Below are 17,145 nucleotides of genomic sequence, written 5' to 3'. Positions count from 1 at the left end.
TAGAGGTCTTTAGCTACTTGACTCTGCAGACAGTTGGCGACTTCTGTGCACTGTGTGCTTCAACATGCACTAATCCTGCTCTGTCATTTTACGTTGCCTACCACTTTGTGGCTGAGTTGGAATATTTAGTAGCAAGGAAATTTCACAGATGGACAGGTGGCAACCTACACGGTACCACGCTTAAATTCACTGAACTCCTGAGAGCGATCCATTCTTTCACAAATGTTTGTAGAAGCAATTTGCATGCCTAGGTGCTTGATTTTATACACCTCTGGCCATGGAGGTGATTGGAACACCTGAGTCCAATGATTTGGAAGCGTGTCCCTATACTTTTGGTAATATAGTATATGTAAAAGCAATTTTTTTTTTAGCTGTGAAAAAAGTTAGATCCTTTGTTAAAAGGGAAGCATGGCCCAAACCTTTTTGGCCATACTTCTCTTGTGGGTCACAGAACTCCACTTACTTGTGCTCTCCTATAACCCAGAATCAGCTGACAGCACTCTAAAGCCTGCTGTCGGCTGACATTACAGAGCATATCCACTAATTACTATCATTATTCTGGGTGTCAAAGCAGCCCTCTGGTTTGTTATTCATGCACTAAGGATTAAAATTGTACCTTCAGTTGTTCCTTATATTATTTTTAGTACTGCCCCCAGAGGTATTATGCTATTGGTCAAATTACCATGAAGGAGTTGCCATTAATGGCTAGACACAAATTAAGGGAATCCATACTGGGGGAATTAAATAGAAGAGTTGCTCACATTATGTTCCAGGCTTTGGCTCCTACAATACACAAACATCCTCTACTGCACCGTACTGTGCATGTGCCAACTAGTGACATCAGGCGGCTTCCACTTTTGGCTTCAGCTTTCCCTGCAGACCTGTGGCTCCCTTCTATCACAGCACACGTGCATCACCATGCCGGTGGCCAAGGCTGGGACTTTAACCCAGGCTGCTTTGCCCACTGTACATGTCACTTTTGAAAGTGCATTTTAAATATTTAATAAATAGTTTTTTATTTTTACATGCTACACTATGGTGTTTGCGCTTTTGTTTCTCCCCAGTTGTTTCTTTACAGCCATAGTGAATTGAGCACCCTCTTTGGTTTCAAGGCGGCATCCCCAAAGTTAGAGCAGCTAATTAGTATCTTTGGTCTAATCACACCAGCTCTTTATATTTCCGTGATTTTATTTATCCAGTTTCCAGTTAAATTTTGCTCAATTTTATTGTTATCTTCATTTACCTTTATGATTGTCAATTTCTTCCACAACCTATTTGGAGCAGGGGTAACTATACAAGTGTTATGTGATGTGTTTTTTTGGGTTTTCTAAGCCCATCCACTATTTACCACTCCCTCTCCTGCATGGTGCTCCAGTAAGCGCTGGAGGGGCAGAGAAGGGAGCAGTGAATGACAATCACCACTCTCTGCTCAGAGCTGACCGAGATTGGAGCAATCAGCTATAAAAAGATGCTCAGTTATTGGGCTAAGAGCCGGCGGGGGAGAACTGCAGCATCACACTGATCCTGCAGCATGGAGGTGAGAATGTGTGTTTTCTCTTTATCTACACCAAACGTCTTTAATTGCAGTCTGTGGTCCTGCTGTGAAGATTTATAATCTATTGGTCCTGGTGACTATTGTGCAGTGGGGACACCTGTCAGTGACAACTCTCTAAGATGGGAATTTCATTGCACTCTAGAGAGATTTTCTGTGGCGTCTTAAGAAAGAGACTAAGGGGAAATCTTCCTAGTAGGACAAACAAAAAATAATCTGATAGGGGTTTTAACCCTTCCCTACTCTAACACTAAAAAGAAAACGTTTTGACATAACTTTAGGCAAATCTCAAATAGCTCCTGTTGTTGAGAAGTTAGGGCCACCTCCTACCACCTTCACCGCTCAACTGGTGAGGCCACATGTCATAGAGGTGGACCAATAGTAAGGAACAAGAGGCATAATGGGATGTGCCTGAGCTGTGGACTAATTTGTGAATTTTGGTGTGCAATTTTTGTTTTTGTTCTCATCTTTTCGGTTTTTATCTTTTTAATGTTCACCATGCTCAAGGCAGAATCTCTTCCACAAAAATACAGTATACTCATTCTGCTGTTCATACTGGCCTAGTAGACAAGGTTCATCCACACCTTTTAAATAACTCCAGGGTTAGGATTGTTTACACAAGTAAATAGATAAGACTACTTAGGGCATTAAGAGACTGAAGTACAGGTGAATTCTTCAACTAAAATGGAAAATACTGGTAACAATAAAATTTTCAGAGAACATACTACAAATCTTTCTTTGCATTTCCTCAAATTCTGTAGACAGTTAAAGACAAAGTGATTTTTTATTATTTTCTATTAAAAGCATGCTTTTATTGGAGGTAAAGGAAAAAAAGAAAAAAGACACAGTGTGACAGGAGAACATTTTATTGTCGTACAGTTCCAGTAAAACAATGGAATAGTTCATTAATTCCTGGGTTTCTGCATCATGTGACAACAAACTGTTGTGTGGGCCTTATTCTCTCTTGCCAGTGTACAAAAATACCCTCTTGTTTCCCCCCCTTCCCACCCCTGCCACAGGTTTAAATTCAGGTCGCCATGTCATGTGACCTGTAATTAGCACCACATGTGTGTGATAAGCAACAGCAACACTGACAATGTCTGAATGTGACACTGTGAACTGTATCGATGTTCAGTAGCTTATCCATGTCACACAGAAAAATGTTTTTTTCCTTTGTTACAATATTAACAAAAAATAATCCAATTTTAGAAACTCAAGTTATATTCATTTACAGGTGAGTGCAGAATCTGTTACGGTGTGTTTCAAAAGTTGTTTGCCAAAATATAACTTTTTGAAAAAACGAATAGCCAATTGTAGAATTTTTGTAAATTTACAAGTATCTGCATGTCTGTCTCTAATTTGGGATTCCTTTAAAAACATGGTACAAAAAGCAAAGGTTTGCAATTGCAGATAACAATCAACTAAACATGTATTCACTACAATGAAGTATACCTCCCAATATGTTCACATGCATAATTTTGACTGTTAAACTCTCGCTGATCTGCTTATACTCTCTTCAATATATGAAACCATTACAATCTATCAAACTACTCCCATTTCCCGAAGCACCTTTCCTGCACACCACCAGTAGAGCAACCATCCATGAAATTCTTTGAGGTATTCTAAACTGCTGAAATCAGGTATGTACATAATTACTATAGAAAACTTTAAATCTTCTTATCATTTGAACCATGCTTTTAAATAGGCCCCTTTAAATTGATTTTTCTCACTATTAATCTACTCTTGATTTACAAAGTCATTAGAAAATGCTCTCTTAATTACAATGCTATTATTATTATTAAGGTAGCACAGTAATTAAAACAGATTTTTTCAAACATCTTCCAGCAAGACCACATTTACTCATTACACAACGCTCTGCACATAAATCTCCCACTTTTTTCTATACTGCAGTGACCTGCGTGGAATCCTACGTATGCTGTTCATCTCAAACATGTAAGAGAATTCAACCCAGATCACAAAGAAAAATTAAAATACTTGTAGAGCATTGAGTAATAGGCATACCCTAAGTGTTTTCTCAGTTAGCACACCCAACGCACAAATCTGTCCAAGAAGGCATTTTCAGTCAGCTTTGCATATTCCTTCTCTTTGAAGATGGCTGCACTCTCACCTAAACTAAGCTGACTTAGAACCTGCATGTCAAGGTCTGTTCCCACAGAGACCAAAGTAGAGACCACATTATTCTTCTTCATTGCTGTTACAGCCTCCTTCAGGCCTTCCTCACCAGTAACACCATCAGTGATTAAGACAAAAGAGGTCTCTGCAAACCTTCGTGCTCCCCTGGTCTTATCTTGAAGGATGTTGTTAATGGCATAAATAATGGCATTTCCGATGTTTGAGGAAGAGCCAAAATAAGTGACACGTGAAAGACCTTGGGAAATCTCTGTCAGGTTGTAGGTAAGAGAGAATGCCATCGCCTGCTCATCTTTTCCACCATACTGCAGAAGGGCCACACGGGCGTTGGCTGTGTCGTCATCCTTCTTGGACAGTGACAGCTGTCTAGAGGCCTCCTCTACAAAAGATGCTGCTTGTTTGAAGTTTTGTGCTCCAATCCTCTCAGAGCTATCCAGAAGGAAGACTATATCCACTGGGCGCTGTGTACACTGAGCAACGGCAAGCTCTGTGAAAGAAAGGTGTATATATACTATGTATACAGGTCATATACACACTATATATACTACATACATCTACATCCTAAAGTATCTACACATAGTTATATATCCATTTCTTCTTCATAATCAGAAGGAGGACAGAGATATCATTGACCTTTATATAGTAACATGAATATATCATTGCCTGTAGTGACCCATGGATGATGCTGAAGGTACATTGACCATGGTTTGACTGTTTTGAGGCATTTTTAACTGGTAGTCAAGTTCACATTCATAAGTTATTACATAGAGATCAATGATCATTATACAAAATTTCTATTGGGCTTTGGTCATAAACCATATTTAGAACAGAGGAGAGACTAAACGGCGGTACCTACCCACACATATTCTAACTCTGCTAAACTATACCTTAGAATAGGATTATCCACACTAAAGCAGCATATCTTCCAAAACTCTAACAAGTTCAGGATTCTCCTGCCACATTCAAAGCATTAAAAAAGTGCAATAATGCAGAGACTGTTTTACATGCTTGCAGTATTAGGGCAAGCTGCTGTAAGTATTTCCATGCACACATATAATCCTGTACTGTACATTTTTGCACATACTGTTAATATAGGTCACATTGCATTGGGAAATAAGATGAATGGCATGAATATTGAAATAGGTTCCCCAATCAAACTATTATTTAATTATGGTAAAAGGACAAAGGAAGTCATAAATGTTTGTATTTTACCCTAAAGAGAGCTAATGCTTAGAGAATTCAGTAAATTAAATCCAGCCTTAGATTCCAGACACATACAAAATCGGGCAGGTCTTCTATGACTGTTCATTAGGTAGCAAAGTTCTTCCAATTTTGTATTTACCATAAGGGCACAGTGCCCAGGACAGTATGGTTAGAGGAGGCAGCACCAGACCTCAACATGAACTTGTACAGTAAGGGATTGGTGATGCAGGGCATGCATTTTACTAAAATGACTGCATGACACGAAGAGGTATGTTCACAAAAGGGCATTACTATTTACATAGGTACTTCATGACTTTAGAAAGGCAAATTGACTTGGGGAGGGAAGCTCATTTTTATGGACAGAGTTCCTTTGAAACTTTGCCATTATAAATAACTATTTTAACTGTTGAACCTATTCAGATGGATAAGCAAAAGCTGTTAAAGAGGTTTGGATAAAGAGAATTAGATAGTGTATAGGCATACAAGGACTAGAGGATTAAGATGTCAACAAGGTACTTTCCGAAGGAATACAGTTATTCCAGCAGAACCACTTGCTACTGTTATTAATATTTATTAATAACAAGAAAAAAATACCAAGAAATTTCAGAAAGGGGATTTGAAAGAAAAAAAATGTTTAAATAGTTTTCAAAATATGCAAACAAATATATAATCTTTATATTTTATACAAATACAAAACATTTACAAGACAAACTCTTCAATATAGATTTATTGATACTGTGCCCCTACAGAATCCTGTCTGAGGACCAAACTGTCTATCTCTACTTATAGTATAAAGCTATACCTGACTATACTTTACAACTTGAAAATACAAACCCAAATGCATACACCTGTTAAACCTGTAACAGGGATTTAGCACCTTGCTGCTAATTGGTGGGGTGACCATTCTGATTTAACAGAGTCCAATTAGAGCTTCTGAATCTCCTATAATGTCTGTGTGAACCATTTTAAAAGTGTCAATAAACAGCCCCGTCCACTTCTGCCTCTCCTCTCCATTGGAGAACTTGGCTCTCTCAGCTGTATAAACCATCATAGCAACGAGCTGGGAGTGCGTTGGGGACTCGGAACTCGCCTTCTGGGACTCAAGGAATTCAGCAACCTGAGGGATGGTTTTGGGAAAGGCGATCTCCACACCCTCTTCATTAAGGTCGTAATTAACGATAGTTGCGGGGTTATGTCCCTTCCCACCTGCAAGTGAGTGTCAGAAGGACAGGGTCAGGGCTCCCTTTCCTCCGAGTCATTTGTTATTAGACATTTAGCGATCCTTTTTGCCTTTTTACTTTATAACGTCCTCGGTGTTTTATCTCACTAATTCAGCAAAGATATCACTGCCCCTTTTTTGACTACTAGATCACACAGGGGTCAGAAACAGAGGCAAGATAGATAGATCATGCAGTGAAATTGCAGCAACAGAAGCGGTGTAAAACAAACACAAAAAAAAAGGTAGAGTAGAAGGATATATAGATCTTCAATAAGACATCCTCACATTATCATTTTGATCACAGTTAAAAGATTTATTTTAGCCTCTCATGAACTACTGTCAATCTTATTCTCTAACACAGTTGGGGCCATGTCACATTAGCAATCCTGTTGCTAGCAACACTCATCTGTTTCTACATGTCACTGCCTCCTTGACTGAAATGCTGAAGATTCATGCTTTTCAGAATGTAAATACTCGGTACAGATCACTGTTCTCTTTTCTTTTGTAACAATCCAGTTGCTGGCAAGTTGCGTCCAGTGACTGGAACTTTCAGGTGGCTTTACAGGTGGCTTTACAATCACTCAACATAGAAAAAATAGACTTGTTTGTTAATTTAATTATTAAATTTTTCATTTTATCATCTTCACTAAATCTCAGATGTTTATTAAAAATAAAGCAGCATGTCCAAAAGCAGACAAACAGACCAACATTCAGAAGCAGTATAAGGGCTCTGTTTCTAAATGTTTTCACCAGAAATTTACACAACGTTCACCTCCATCTGAGTCAGCATAATCATGGAGAGTATGGTGGGAAGGGGCTAAGACAATCAAAAAGCTCTCCAACTAAGTCAATGTGACTCACAGTAAAGCCTTCTTAGAACAGAAGGTATTTACATGTTTCATCCCATCACATATGCCAAATCTAAAGTGGATTATTCCTCATTTCAGGACAGTAGGTGAACTAAGAAAATAATTCCTTGCTGAGGAACTTTTTGGTTGCAACCAGGCAGGCAGCATCTAAAAACCTTCTCAACAGTTTGCAACCAACTTTCCTTGTAAAGCTGCACTTGAATAAATTAAGTGTATCCCTCCTCAATGCCAATAGTGTTTGTTTGAATGAAATCTAATAACTAACACTCAGGAAAAATAGCAAAGTGAAATGTATTCTTCCCACTGCTAAAATCACCACTGTCCAGCAAACATCACCTAAAATGAACTTTCGCCAACTTTTAAGACCCTTAGATACTAATGGGTCATATCAGGCATGATGCAATATATAACAATACCACCAAGTGTCTCTCTCCTTTCCTCAGGTCTGCTCTTTAAACATCCATCAGTCCCCTGGTTTGCTCCATTAGATGTCATAGAAGGAAATACAAAGACAAAGCCTGATGTAGTAATCTTAAAAACCTGTTTTATTGGTAAAATAAAATATTCTTACATCAGTCTGAGATGCGATTGCTTCAACAAATGGAAAGTTGGTATAAACAAATATGGCAGATACCCCACTTCCAGTTCTGGTCCAGCATCTGCCATCACTTCCGCAACGCATTTCGTCACATAGGCTTTATCAAGACTTTCTTAATAACGATCTTAATAAAGTCTATATAACATAATGCATCAAGAAAGTGATGTCAGATGTGGGACAAGAATCAGAAGTGGAGTATCCTCCATATTTGTTTATACCAATTTCTCTGTTTGTTACAGTGGTCACATCTCAGATTGATGTACATTTTTAATACAAATAATGAGAGTTTTTAAGATTACTATACTGGGCTTCGGCTTTGTGTTTCCTTCTATGACATCTAATAAAGCAAAACAGATTTATAGATTTATAGGTTTAGAAAGCGGAGTTGGTGGGAAGGACAGAGGCACCTGGAGGCCTTTTTGTTTATTGCATCATGCCTGATATGACCCATTAATATCTAAGAGTCTTAAAAGCTGCGAGAAGCTCTGTGATGTTTGCTGCACGGTGGTGATTTTAGTGGTGGGAAAAATAAATTTCACTTTTCTGTGGACACTTTGTGGACTGATAAATAATTTCTTTGTACACAAAAGTGTGGACACAGAACTTTATGTTTGAAATAAATTTCATTTTTGTATATTTATCAACACACATTCCTAAAGTTAGATTTATAATCACATATGGTATGTTATTGGTATTGCAGCGCTGGTATTGTTTATTATATAAATATTGTTTTATGCTTTTACTGGAGATGAATTGTACCATGATAGGCTGCTCTAGCACACAGCATTTGAAATAATTACATTTGTGCTTATTATTGGAGCAAACATCTCACTTGTTATTGTAGATGGAGAGTACAAGAGTCTGTGACCACCTAAAGGTTTGTTATTTTTATATTTTGCTTTTGAGGTCACAGTATGAAGAATCTTAGCTATCATGCAGCCAAACAGCTGCCTCCTAGGTACTGGGGGTTGTTATTTTTCAGATTTTGTTTAAATTACACTGTGTGCTGTCAAAAGCAGCTGCAATTTAAAAAAAGTGTTCAATTTTAATTTTACATTAGAAAAAAAATAATACATAGATGTACAATATAAAATAAAAAAATACCAAATTTAGGGATGTTTATCATAAAAAATATCTGCAAAAGGTTTATAAATCAGCCCCCCCCCTATATTACCTGAAAGTTTGTGGAAACAATCTGAAAACATGCATGGTTAGGGGGCATTGAGGACATGTGGCATTACCTGTGTATTTCTCTGATAATGATACTTGTACACGTTCACATACTACATATTGTTATAGAATATGGGATAGATACACATTACCTTTAGGTCATAATTACCTGATTGACATGGCAGGTCTGGACACACAACATGAGGGTCTGTAAGGATTAGAACATTTAGATGTTAAAGACCATTTGGGCTGTTAAGAACATTAAAGCAACTACAATCTACTGTTAACAGCTCTATAAATATTACTGATAATAAACCACACTACAATGTGCCTATCTATGAACTATAGAAATACATATGTATAAAATTGCTGGTCTGTGGAATGGTTTTAGATGAAATAGGAAATAACTGAAGTTGCATCACTGTGTTCTTTTAGTCTATTATAATGTTTTGTTTATTCAGCCTATTTACCTGTCCATCTATGTAAAGATTTCTCTTAGAAACCATGGAATGCTATATACTTACTAATGTAAACTATTGTTCGTAGGAATATACTGTATATGCATTTTCTGTATACCTGGGCACAGTCGCTCCTCCATGTTATCTATAAACTCATCAGCAACCAGTTCAGAGAAAAGCTTCATCTTTTGGACTTGCTGTTGGTTGTTGCAGGCGATGGAAGTCAGAGTCTCAGCATCATCTTCTTTGTGGAACATGTCACCGATGCCAATAGCATTGACCGTGACGTCCCCAACACACAGTGAATTCAGACCATCATCAGGATCTCTTGGGTCGTGACGACCATCAGTGATCACTACAGCAAAAACTTTGGCTTTGTCACGTTTTGTGTCTCTGATTAGTGTATTATAAGCAAACTGCAGAGCAGACGGGGTCCATGTTCCTCCAGCAATCCATTCCAGACGCCTCACTGCCTCCTTGAAGCTGGACAGAGAGTCAATGCGGGGATCATTCAATTGAATAGCCTCAAATGTACCCTCATGACTGTATTGGACAACTCCAACTCGAGCACCTGTAGAGTGATATCCAACTATATTAACAAATATTCTCTTAATATTATATCAAAACCAGCCCATATTCATTTAAACATGGAAAACAGAATATAACAGGTCCTTTCATGAGCAGAATGGAATCTGTTTTATAAATCCGGGAATAAGTTCACCTTGCAATGACTTTTCAGGACTTGCATACATGGCATTTTTATTGCTTTTCTCCCTCATTCAAATTAAGGCAAATGCAAAAGCAGATTCAAGCAACTCTGAAGCAATTGAATGCATATCAGATGCAAGCCATTTTTGCTCATGTGCACAAGCCCTTTACTTTTGGGGGAACTCAGTCATCCAATAATTTATAGCTCTACAGTTGCATTTCACTTTAAGTTTTCATCCAGCAGCAACAAGTGAATAAGAAAGTATGAAATCTCATATCAAAGAAAGATGCATGTTTCTCGGCATAGAATGTCAAAGCTCATTATCATTTTATTCTACATCAGGGGTTCAAACAGCTTCACTGAATCTAAGCTGCACCAGCTGAAATGCAGCTGCATTTTGTCATGATGGCTGCCTTCAGCAGCTGACCCTTCATTATTCTCAGCTAAACAGAAGCAACAATAACCCTGGTTCTTGGAGCCATGCTTGCTTTTGGGCCTAAGGCAACTGTTTAGATCACTTTACCTTAGAAAGGGCCCTGAACAGTGATTCTCTGGTATTCTTAAAATGATTCTAAAGGAAAGAATAAAAAACAAAAACAACAAACATGATATACTTACCAACTCTATGCAATGGGTTTTGGGTATTCCACACCAGCAGTCCTGGCTCCTCCCCCCTGCCAAGTGCCTCCAATAGCAAGTTTCTTGCTATGGGGGCACTTGAGCAGGCTCACTCCCAAGCCACACTCTGTATGTCCTTTCACTCACAGCCGCTCTCTCTCCTCATTGGCTCACTCCTTTCTCAGCCAATGAGGAGAGAGAGACCTGGGAGAGCCGTGGCTCTCATGCACATAACTGATGGGACTCATGTAAGTTCAAGGTGGGGGGGAGCTGCACCCAGAAGGTTTTTTACCTTAATGCATAGAATGCATTAAGGTAAAAAACTTTGAGCCCTTAGAAGCAGCTCTAGGCTAGCTAAAACTAACATGTTTGTGTTCCTGGACTTTAACCTGACCTTGCAGGGGATCATCAAAGTGGATAGAAAAACTGGGACTCTCACATCTGGTGTCCTTGAGAAACAAATGAACCAAGATGGTTTAATTATGGATAAACTTTAAAGCGTATATCGTATGCTTGTACAGTCAGCAAGAGTTGAAAAAAGGACTATAGTACAGCATGTGCAAGCTATTTTGTAATCTGTTTAATTACTTCTAGAATGGTCAGCTGGAGTTTCCCAGCCACCATGCCCAAACAATATACTTTATAGGGTTGATTTACTAAATGCAAAAAGAATGTGAACTCCTGCAAGGGAAGTTGCACCTTACAAGAGAATTATACCGAAAGCATAGTAAATGGGGTGAAGCTATGCTTACACATTATCCAATCATGTTCAAGAATGTTTTTCTATTTTCCTTGCTTGTGATTGGGTAAACAGGTCTAAGGCTGAACACAGTACTAAAGCAAAAGGTTGTATTAAAAGAGATTTAAGCCTAAATACTCTCCACACCAACTCCAGTCCTCTCTCTTGGAGAAGGGGGGGCATTCAATTTGGAAGAGGATGGCTGCTGAAACACAGAATGGTGGTGGTTCTGCATGGGGACAGTGGAGGAGAAGGGGTAAAATTGCTGGTCATTTATTTAAAAAATAGACTTGGGCTTTAAGCCATGATTAGATTTACCCTTGAATGCCCTATTTGATACAGAAAAGGTTCTATATAAAAATCACAACTGAACTGTTGGATAAATAAATGTAAACAAGATTCTCTTTTCAAAAGCTAATAATCTTATGGTGGCCATACACTAGATCAAAAATCGTTCGAAAATCTGTCATTTGGACAGTTCATTCATTTTTTGTCCAGTTAATGGGCACAAATAGAAAATTGTTTTTCACTTTTCAAAGCCAAAAAAATCACAGGAAGAGGTTGCAAAATGTCTGCTGAATGAACGTTAAATTGAAAGGTTAATGTGTTTCTCACCTGTTAAAAGTAGAACTGTTGGTACTGTGCATATTTGACCAATTATAAACTGATTCATTTAGGTCCATTGAACAATTTATTTTTCAAAATTCTGTCATTAAATGAGGGCACTATCGTTTGCTGTCATGACCGAGTGTTTGTTATTCGAAAACAAGTTTGAACAATTTTTTGCCTATGTATGATTAGCAGTAGACTGCAGTGTTCTAAAGTACAGTACCTGTGTCAGAATTTGGATCTTTGGCAAAGGATCCTAGTCTGCTTACAACATTAATGACAAAGTTCTTCTCCAGAGTAAAGTTGGTGTAGCCAATACTTTCAGAGCTGTCAATAATGAAGACAATGTCCAGAGCACCGCAGCGTTTTTCACAGTCTGAAAAGGAACAGGATTAATACAGTTCACACAGTGCCAAAAAAACATTGTTATATTTAGAGCAGAACTAAACTCTTTTAATCAACATCAACTATTTTAACCCATATGTTGCTATCTTTCGTAAATATATACATACATCCCATGAATCTTCATGGGCATTTTTTTTTCTTTCAACTGGAGGAGGGGAGGAGAGTTTCTCACCTAAGCACTAGCCTGCCTACATGCTAGAGATAAATTGTTACTAACCCCACAGCAGTAAAATCAGTCTGTATATGCAGTAAAGCATGCTTGTTTTACTCACTGTGGAACCTAAGGGGTTAATCCTCTGAATTTTGTAAAAATGCTGTTTGATCCTGACTTCTTTGATCCTCCCCTTCTTCCAGTGTCCCCCTCGTATCTCCATATTGTGTGGAGACACTGCACATGCTCAGTTTGGTGTGTATGGCTAGAGAGGGTTTTTTTTTCTTTTTGGGAAAGTGCATGTGATCAACACAGAACCAATCAAGATCAGAATGAAAACTCCTCTTACAAGCTTTAACCAGTGCTTGGCTGAACACTGATAGACGTTACAAGACTGCTGATGATAAAAGGCATTTAGCAATTTACAGTTATCTCTTAGATTGTAAGCTCCAAGGAGCAGGGCCCTCCTAACCCTCTTGTATTGAACTGTATTGTTGCTTTATTGTCTCCCGTTATATTGCAAAGCGCTGAGCAAACTGTTGGCGCTATATAAATCCTGTATAGTAATATTACTAAAATAATTGCACTTCCATGTTGCATGTACTGTGGGGAAGCAGATAGAGAGAATGCAGAGTCCGGGGCTTAGAAACACTTTAAGGACAGATGGATTCCGAGATGTGAATGCTACATGGATCATCTGCCCTAACTAAAGATGGCCGCAGCTAGAAATGCTAGGGGGTATATTTCAAAGTGATTTCTCAACAAAATAAAGCATAGAGAAATGGGCGAATGGATGAGTTTGCTTTGAATATTAAAAAAATGCATGAAATAGCATTTTCAGTTTGTGATACTCAGATACAGTTAAGTTCCACTCTAAGCACTTCTAGGACTTTTTAAAAAATCTTTAATATAGTAGGGAAGATTTGGAAACCCTGTCAGGTTTTTATTGCCTTTTTCCTTGCTTAGGAGGTCTATGTTTATTCCTGTAATATTTTTTGGAAGTGAGAGGAAATCTAAACGTGAAGGGAAATCCGACCTTTTACTGGTACTACAGAACAGGCATCTCTATCAGGAGCTCTCCCCTCTTCAATTGTCAGATATTCTATTTACTCTCATTTTCTGACAAGGGGACAACTGTCACCTGCATCAAAAGTAAGGGTGAATCTCCACATTGAGAACAAAGGCAACACAATAAATCTATGTTTAGCCCCATATTCTAGCATTTTGCGAGTTTGCTTTTATTATATATTTCCATAACATTTTTATATGGAGAGCACTGTTTGTATATCTTATATCTTCTCATGGCCTGTAGACATATAACTACTGGAGCCGTTTACTGGAGGAAAAGCCGACAACATTCAGCTAGGTGCCCAGAGCTGATCTCAGCTTAAAGGGGAACACACGCTATATGACCTTTTCTAATTTAAAGGTCTATATTAAAAGATATGGTGGTAGGTTAATTGGCTCCTGTCTAAATTGGTCCTCGTATGTGTATGTATGAATGCGAGTTTGGGATCTATAGATTGTTTGCTCCCTTAAGGTTAGTTACAGATGTGAATGTACAATATATGTAAAGCACAGTGTAAATTGACAGCGCTATATAATGCAGTACCTGTAATAATAATAAGGTGAGGAGCCACTTGTTTGCTTGTCAATGGAGGTTTTTTCACTTGTACGTTGAAATTTATAGTGCATAACCGAGTGAAGATATTGGGGTTGATTTACTAAAACTGGAGAGTGCAAAATCCAGTGCAATTCTGTATAGAATCCAGTATTTTTTTTTTTAACAAAGCTTAATTGAACAAGCTGAAGTTAGAAGCTGATTGGCTTCAATGGAGAGCTGCACCAGATTTTGCCCTCTTCAAGTTTAGTAAATCAACTCTAGCGTCACACTATTTGTTATGGATTAACATGGACCTTTGGAATAAAATCGGTTAACGTCATAAACACTTTTGTTTAATTTTGGAATTTAGTTTGTAAATTTCTGTATTTTACAGTTTGTCTGTTTATTCTCAGACTTCACGTATTATTTCACTTTATCATGTGATTAGAATTGGCACTTGTTAGCACGGCACTTTTGGAGTAGTATATTTGTGAAAGTTAATAACTTTGTGTGCTGCAGCTTTATTTATATTAGTTTATTAGTGAGAATGAAGGGTTTGGTTTATTGAACAAATAAATTTTCTGACTGGGTCCTATCTCTCATCTACTATAATCAAAACAAAAAAAAAATTGATCTAAGTGCTGCTTCAAATATACTAAGATAAGATTTTGAAATGGCCACGTTAGGGCATATGAGTTGTAACTAAATGACCCATTCTTGTGAACTATAATAAACCTTTAGGCTAGGTTCACATATGTGCAGGTGGTGCCGCTGCGGATCCGCATGAAAATCCGTGTAGCCGCACCACCCGCACAGAGGAATGCGGACCCGTGGGCGGGTACCATTAGTTCTAATGGCACGCCGCCCACACTTTAAAACGCAACCGTACTGGGAACCGAGGTTCCCGTGCGGGCTGCGTTTTCAGAAGAAGTGCAAGGACTTCTTCCCTGCGTGTCACAGGGCACGGGAGTCCATTCAAATGAATGGGCTCTTGTGCCCATGCAAAATGTGAACCAGGGGTTAGGCCCTATTCACATATGTGTGCATCAGCAATGCACATGTTACTGCAATACACCTGTCCTATGCTCTTTTTTTTAGCAGTGAACATAACAAAAAATATATACAGTACGCTAAAAGCAAGCTAATTACAAGGTAATAATAATTCATAAAGTCGAAGTTGTTGGAAACATTTGTCCCAGTTAGTAGTGTGTATTAAATAATCGCAGTGAAAAAAATGAAAACTAACCACAGCATCCACATGTCTCTCGTACGTATGTCATGACATCACATTCCTGTGTAATAATAAAAACAAATCATCTTGTCACATCCAGTTAATACAGCTGTTATGCATTGTTAAAAGCAATATTATATAGGAGTTTAAGATATACAGTGTAATTACCCTGTACAAAGCATGTTGTAATGACATGGCATATGATCAATCAATACATTACCATTTGCTCTCAATTACATAATTTTATTATGACATCATAAACTACTCACAGTCAAAGCAGGGTCACCAGGTGGTCCAATGTGACCCTAAAATATAGAAAACATAACAAGTTACAATCTTTTGTCAATGGTATATAATATTAGCTATCAAAGATGCCTAGATTGTACACTATAAAATGACCCTTAGATGAATTTTTGCCTTTGTGCAGAACAAATGCCTGCCTGGTTTGATAATAACGGAATGGATTGTTTAGGTAGGCCCTCAAATTATATAGGAGATTGTACAGACATTGTACAATCAAATTGCAAGGTACTGTATATGGTCATCGTAGGGAGGTTTTTTACGTGTCCAGTGGGACCCATTGCAGTTGTTGAGAGATCTCATTGACCCCATCAATCTCTCACCATTAAGTTAAACAGATAGAAAGAAAGCAGATTCCTCCAGAGTCTAAACATCTTGATGTAATTGAGCAAGCTGTGACTTCTATAGAACGGGAAAGAAAGTCAGGTGTCATGGGTGCATCCAAGTACCACTATAGCTAAAGAGCAGCTGTTTGTGTGCAGTCACAAGGCAGGTTGGCTGCTAGTATATCAGTGAGTATGTCAGGGCCAAGGAAAGTGGATGGGTGGTCTAAAAGAGATGTGTCGAGACATATATTTTCAAACAACGCAGGGGTCCTAGATAGGCTTTTTGCCTTGAAATTTATGATGTCTCCCTGTGACCAGTGAGTTCTTTGATGATTCCAAAGCCTGTATAATTTTACATTTGAGCTAATAAAGTTGGAAACATGTAGGAGAATACACATATGTACCTCGCCTCCAGCTTCACCAGGTGGTCCTCGGGGGCCAGGCTCTCCTGTGGAACCTTTGTCACCCTAAAAAGAGAGACAGCACAATATATGTTACTGTATTTCATAGATCATTACTTGGCCATAACCAGCTAACATGAAATCACTGAAAACACATTTATAAAAGAAGTACTTAATTCAGTGAAAGCAGACTACTTTACTGGATACGACAATGATGGTGTCTTTTAATTAGGTTAGCTACTTACGCGCTCCCCCTTCACTCCTTTGGGTCCATTAGCTCCTTTTTGTCCAAAGTCTCCACGTCCTCCCTGTGAAATGATTAAATGAAGCTCTCATAGATATGACATGAAAGGCAACATCATAAAATAAGCATTGAGCAATTAGTCCACATCAGTCAGAACATCATATGATTTCACTGAAAATCAAATGTAACAATATCAGACTAAATGTATATCTGCAATGCACAAAGCAGGAGGGTGGACACTGAAACAATGTAAATATTCCTTTCATTGGTATTAAACAGTCAAAATGGTGAATGATAATTGCTGATTGGCTGCTATGGACTTCTGTTGTTTGCACACTGTTTGACTAATTAAATGACCATTAGAAAAATGATTCTGCGTAGCAACAAGCCATAGCAGATAAAACAAACTGACAGCACTTTGTTGTTATGAAAGGTAACATTGATTCATTATTTACCCTACTGCGAAATTCAAGCTCATAATATGTACAACCTCCCTTGTAAAGAGTTCTTCTAGGAAAAATGCTCTGACTAAAGCTGAGTAGCTCTAGAAAGTCCAGTAAGCAAACAAATACCCTTAGATTCCTCAGTC

The 17,145-nt window shown here is 38.2% G+C and overlaps 1 protein-coding gene across 2 annotated transcripts in view; it reads right to left on the bottom strand.

Moving 5' to 3' along the window:
- Positions 1 to 2,402: 2,402 nt before the first annotated feature.
- Positions 2,403 to 17,145, bottom strand: part of COL6A2 (collagen type VI alpha 2 chain) — a 65,461-nt gene continuing 50,718 nt past the window's right edge. The window contains exons 21-28 of one of the 2 annotated variants that reach the window (XM_089680866.1): positions 16,558 to 16,620; positions 16,316 to 16,378; positions 15,555 to 15,590; positions 15,301 to 15,346; positions 12,119 to 12,271; positions 9,339 to 9,791; positions 8,932 to 8,970; positions 2,403 to 4,190 (exon numbers count right to left, since the gene is read on the bottom strand). In XM_089680866.1, coding sequence (XP_089536992.1) covers positions 3,592 to 4,190; positions 8,932 to 8,970; positions 9,339 to 9,791; positions 12,119 to 12,271; positions 15,301 to 15,346; positions 15,555 to 15,590; positions 16,316 to 16,378; positions 16,558 to 16,620 — 1,452 coding nt within the window. In that variant the 3' untranslated portion in view covers positions 2,403 to 3,591. Of the gene's footprint in view, positions 4,191 to 5,615; positions 6,113 to 8,931; positions 8,971 to 9,338; positions 9,792 to 12,118; positions 12,272 to 15,300; positions 15,347 to 15,554; positions 15,591 to 16,315; positions 16,379 to 16,557; positions 16,621 to 17,145 lie in introns of those variants that run through there. The other variant, XM_089680867.1, reaches the window with a different exon arrangement.

The sequence above is a fragment of the Staurois parvus genome, unplaced genomic scaffold, assembly GCF_062004578.1.
Source record: "Staurois parvus isolate SC_StPar_1 unplaced genomic scaffold, SC_StPar_1.0 ptg000251l, whole genome shotgun sequence".
NCBI lineage: Eukaryota > Metazoa > Chordata > Amphibia > Anura > Ranidae > Staurois > Staurois parvus.
Note: the sequence above shows the minus strand (reverse complement) of the source record. Positions and strands in the feature narration are given on the sequence as shown.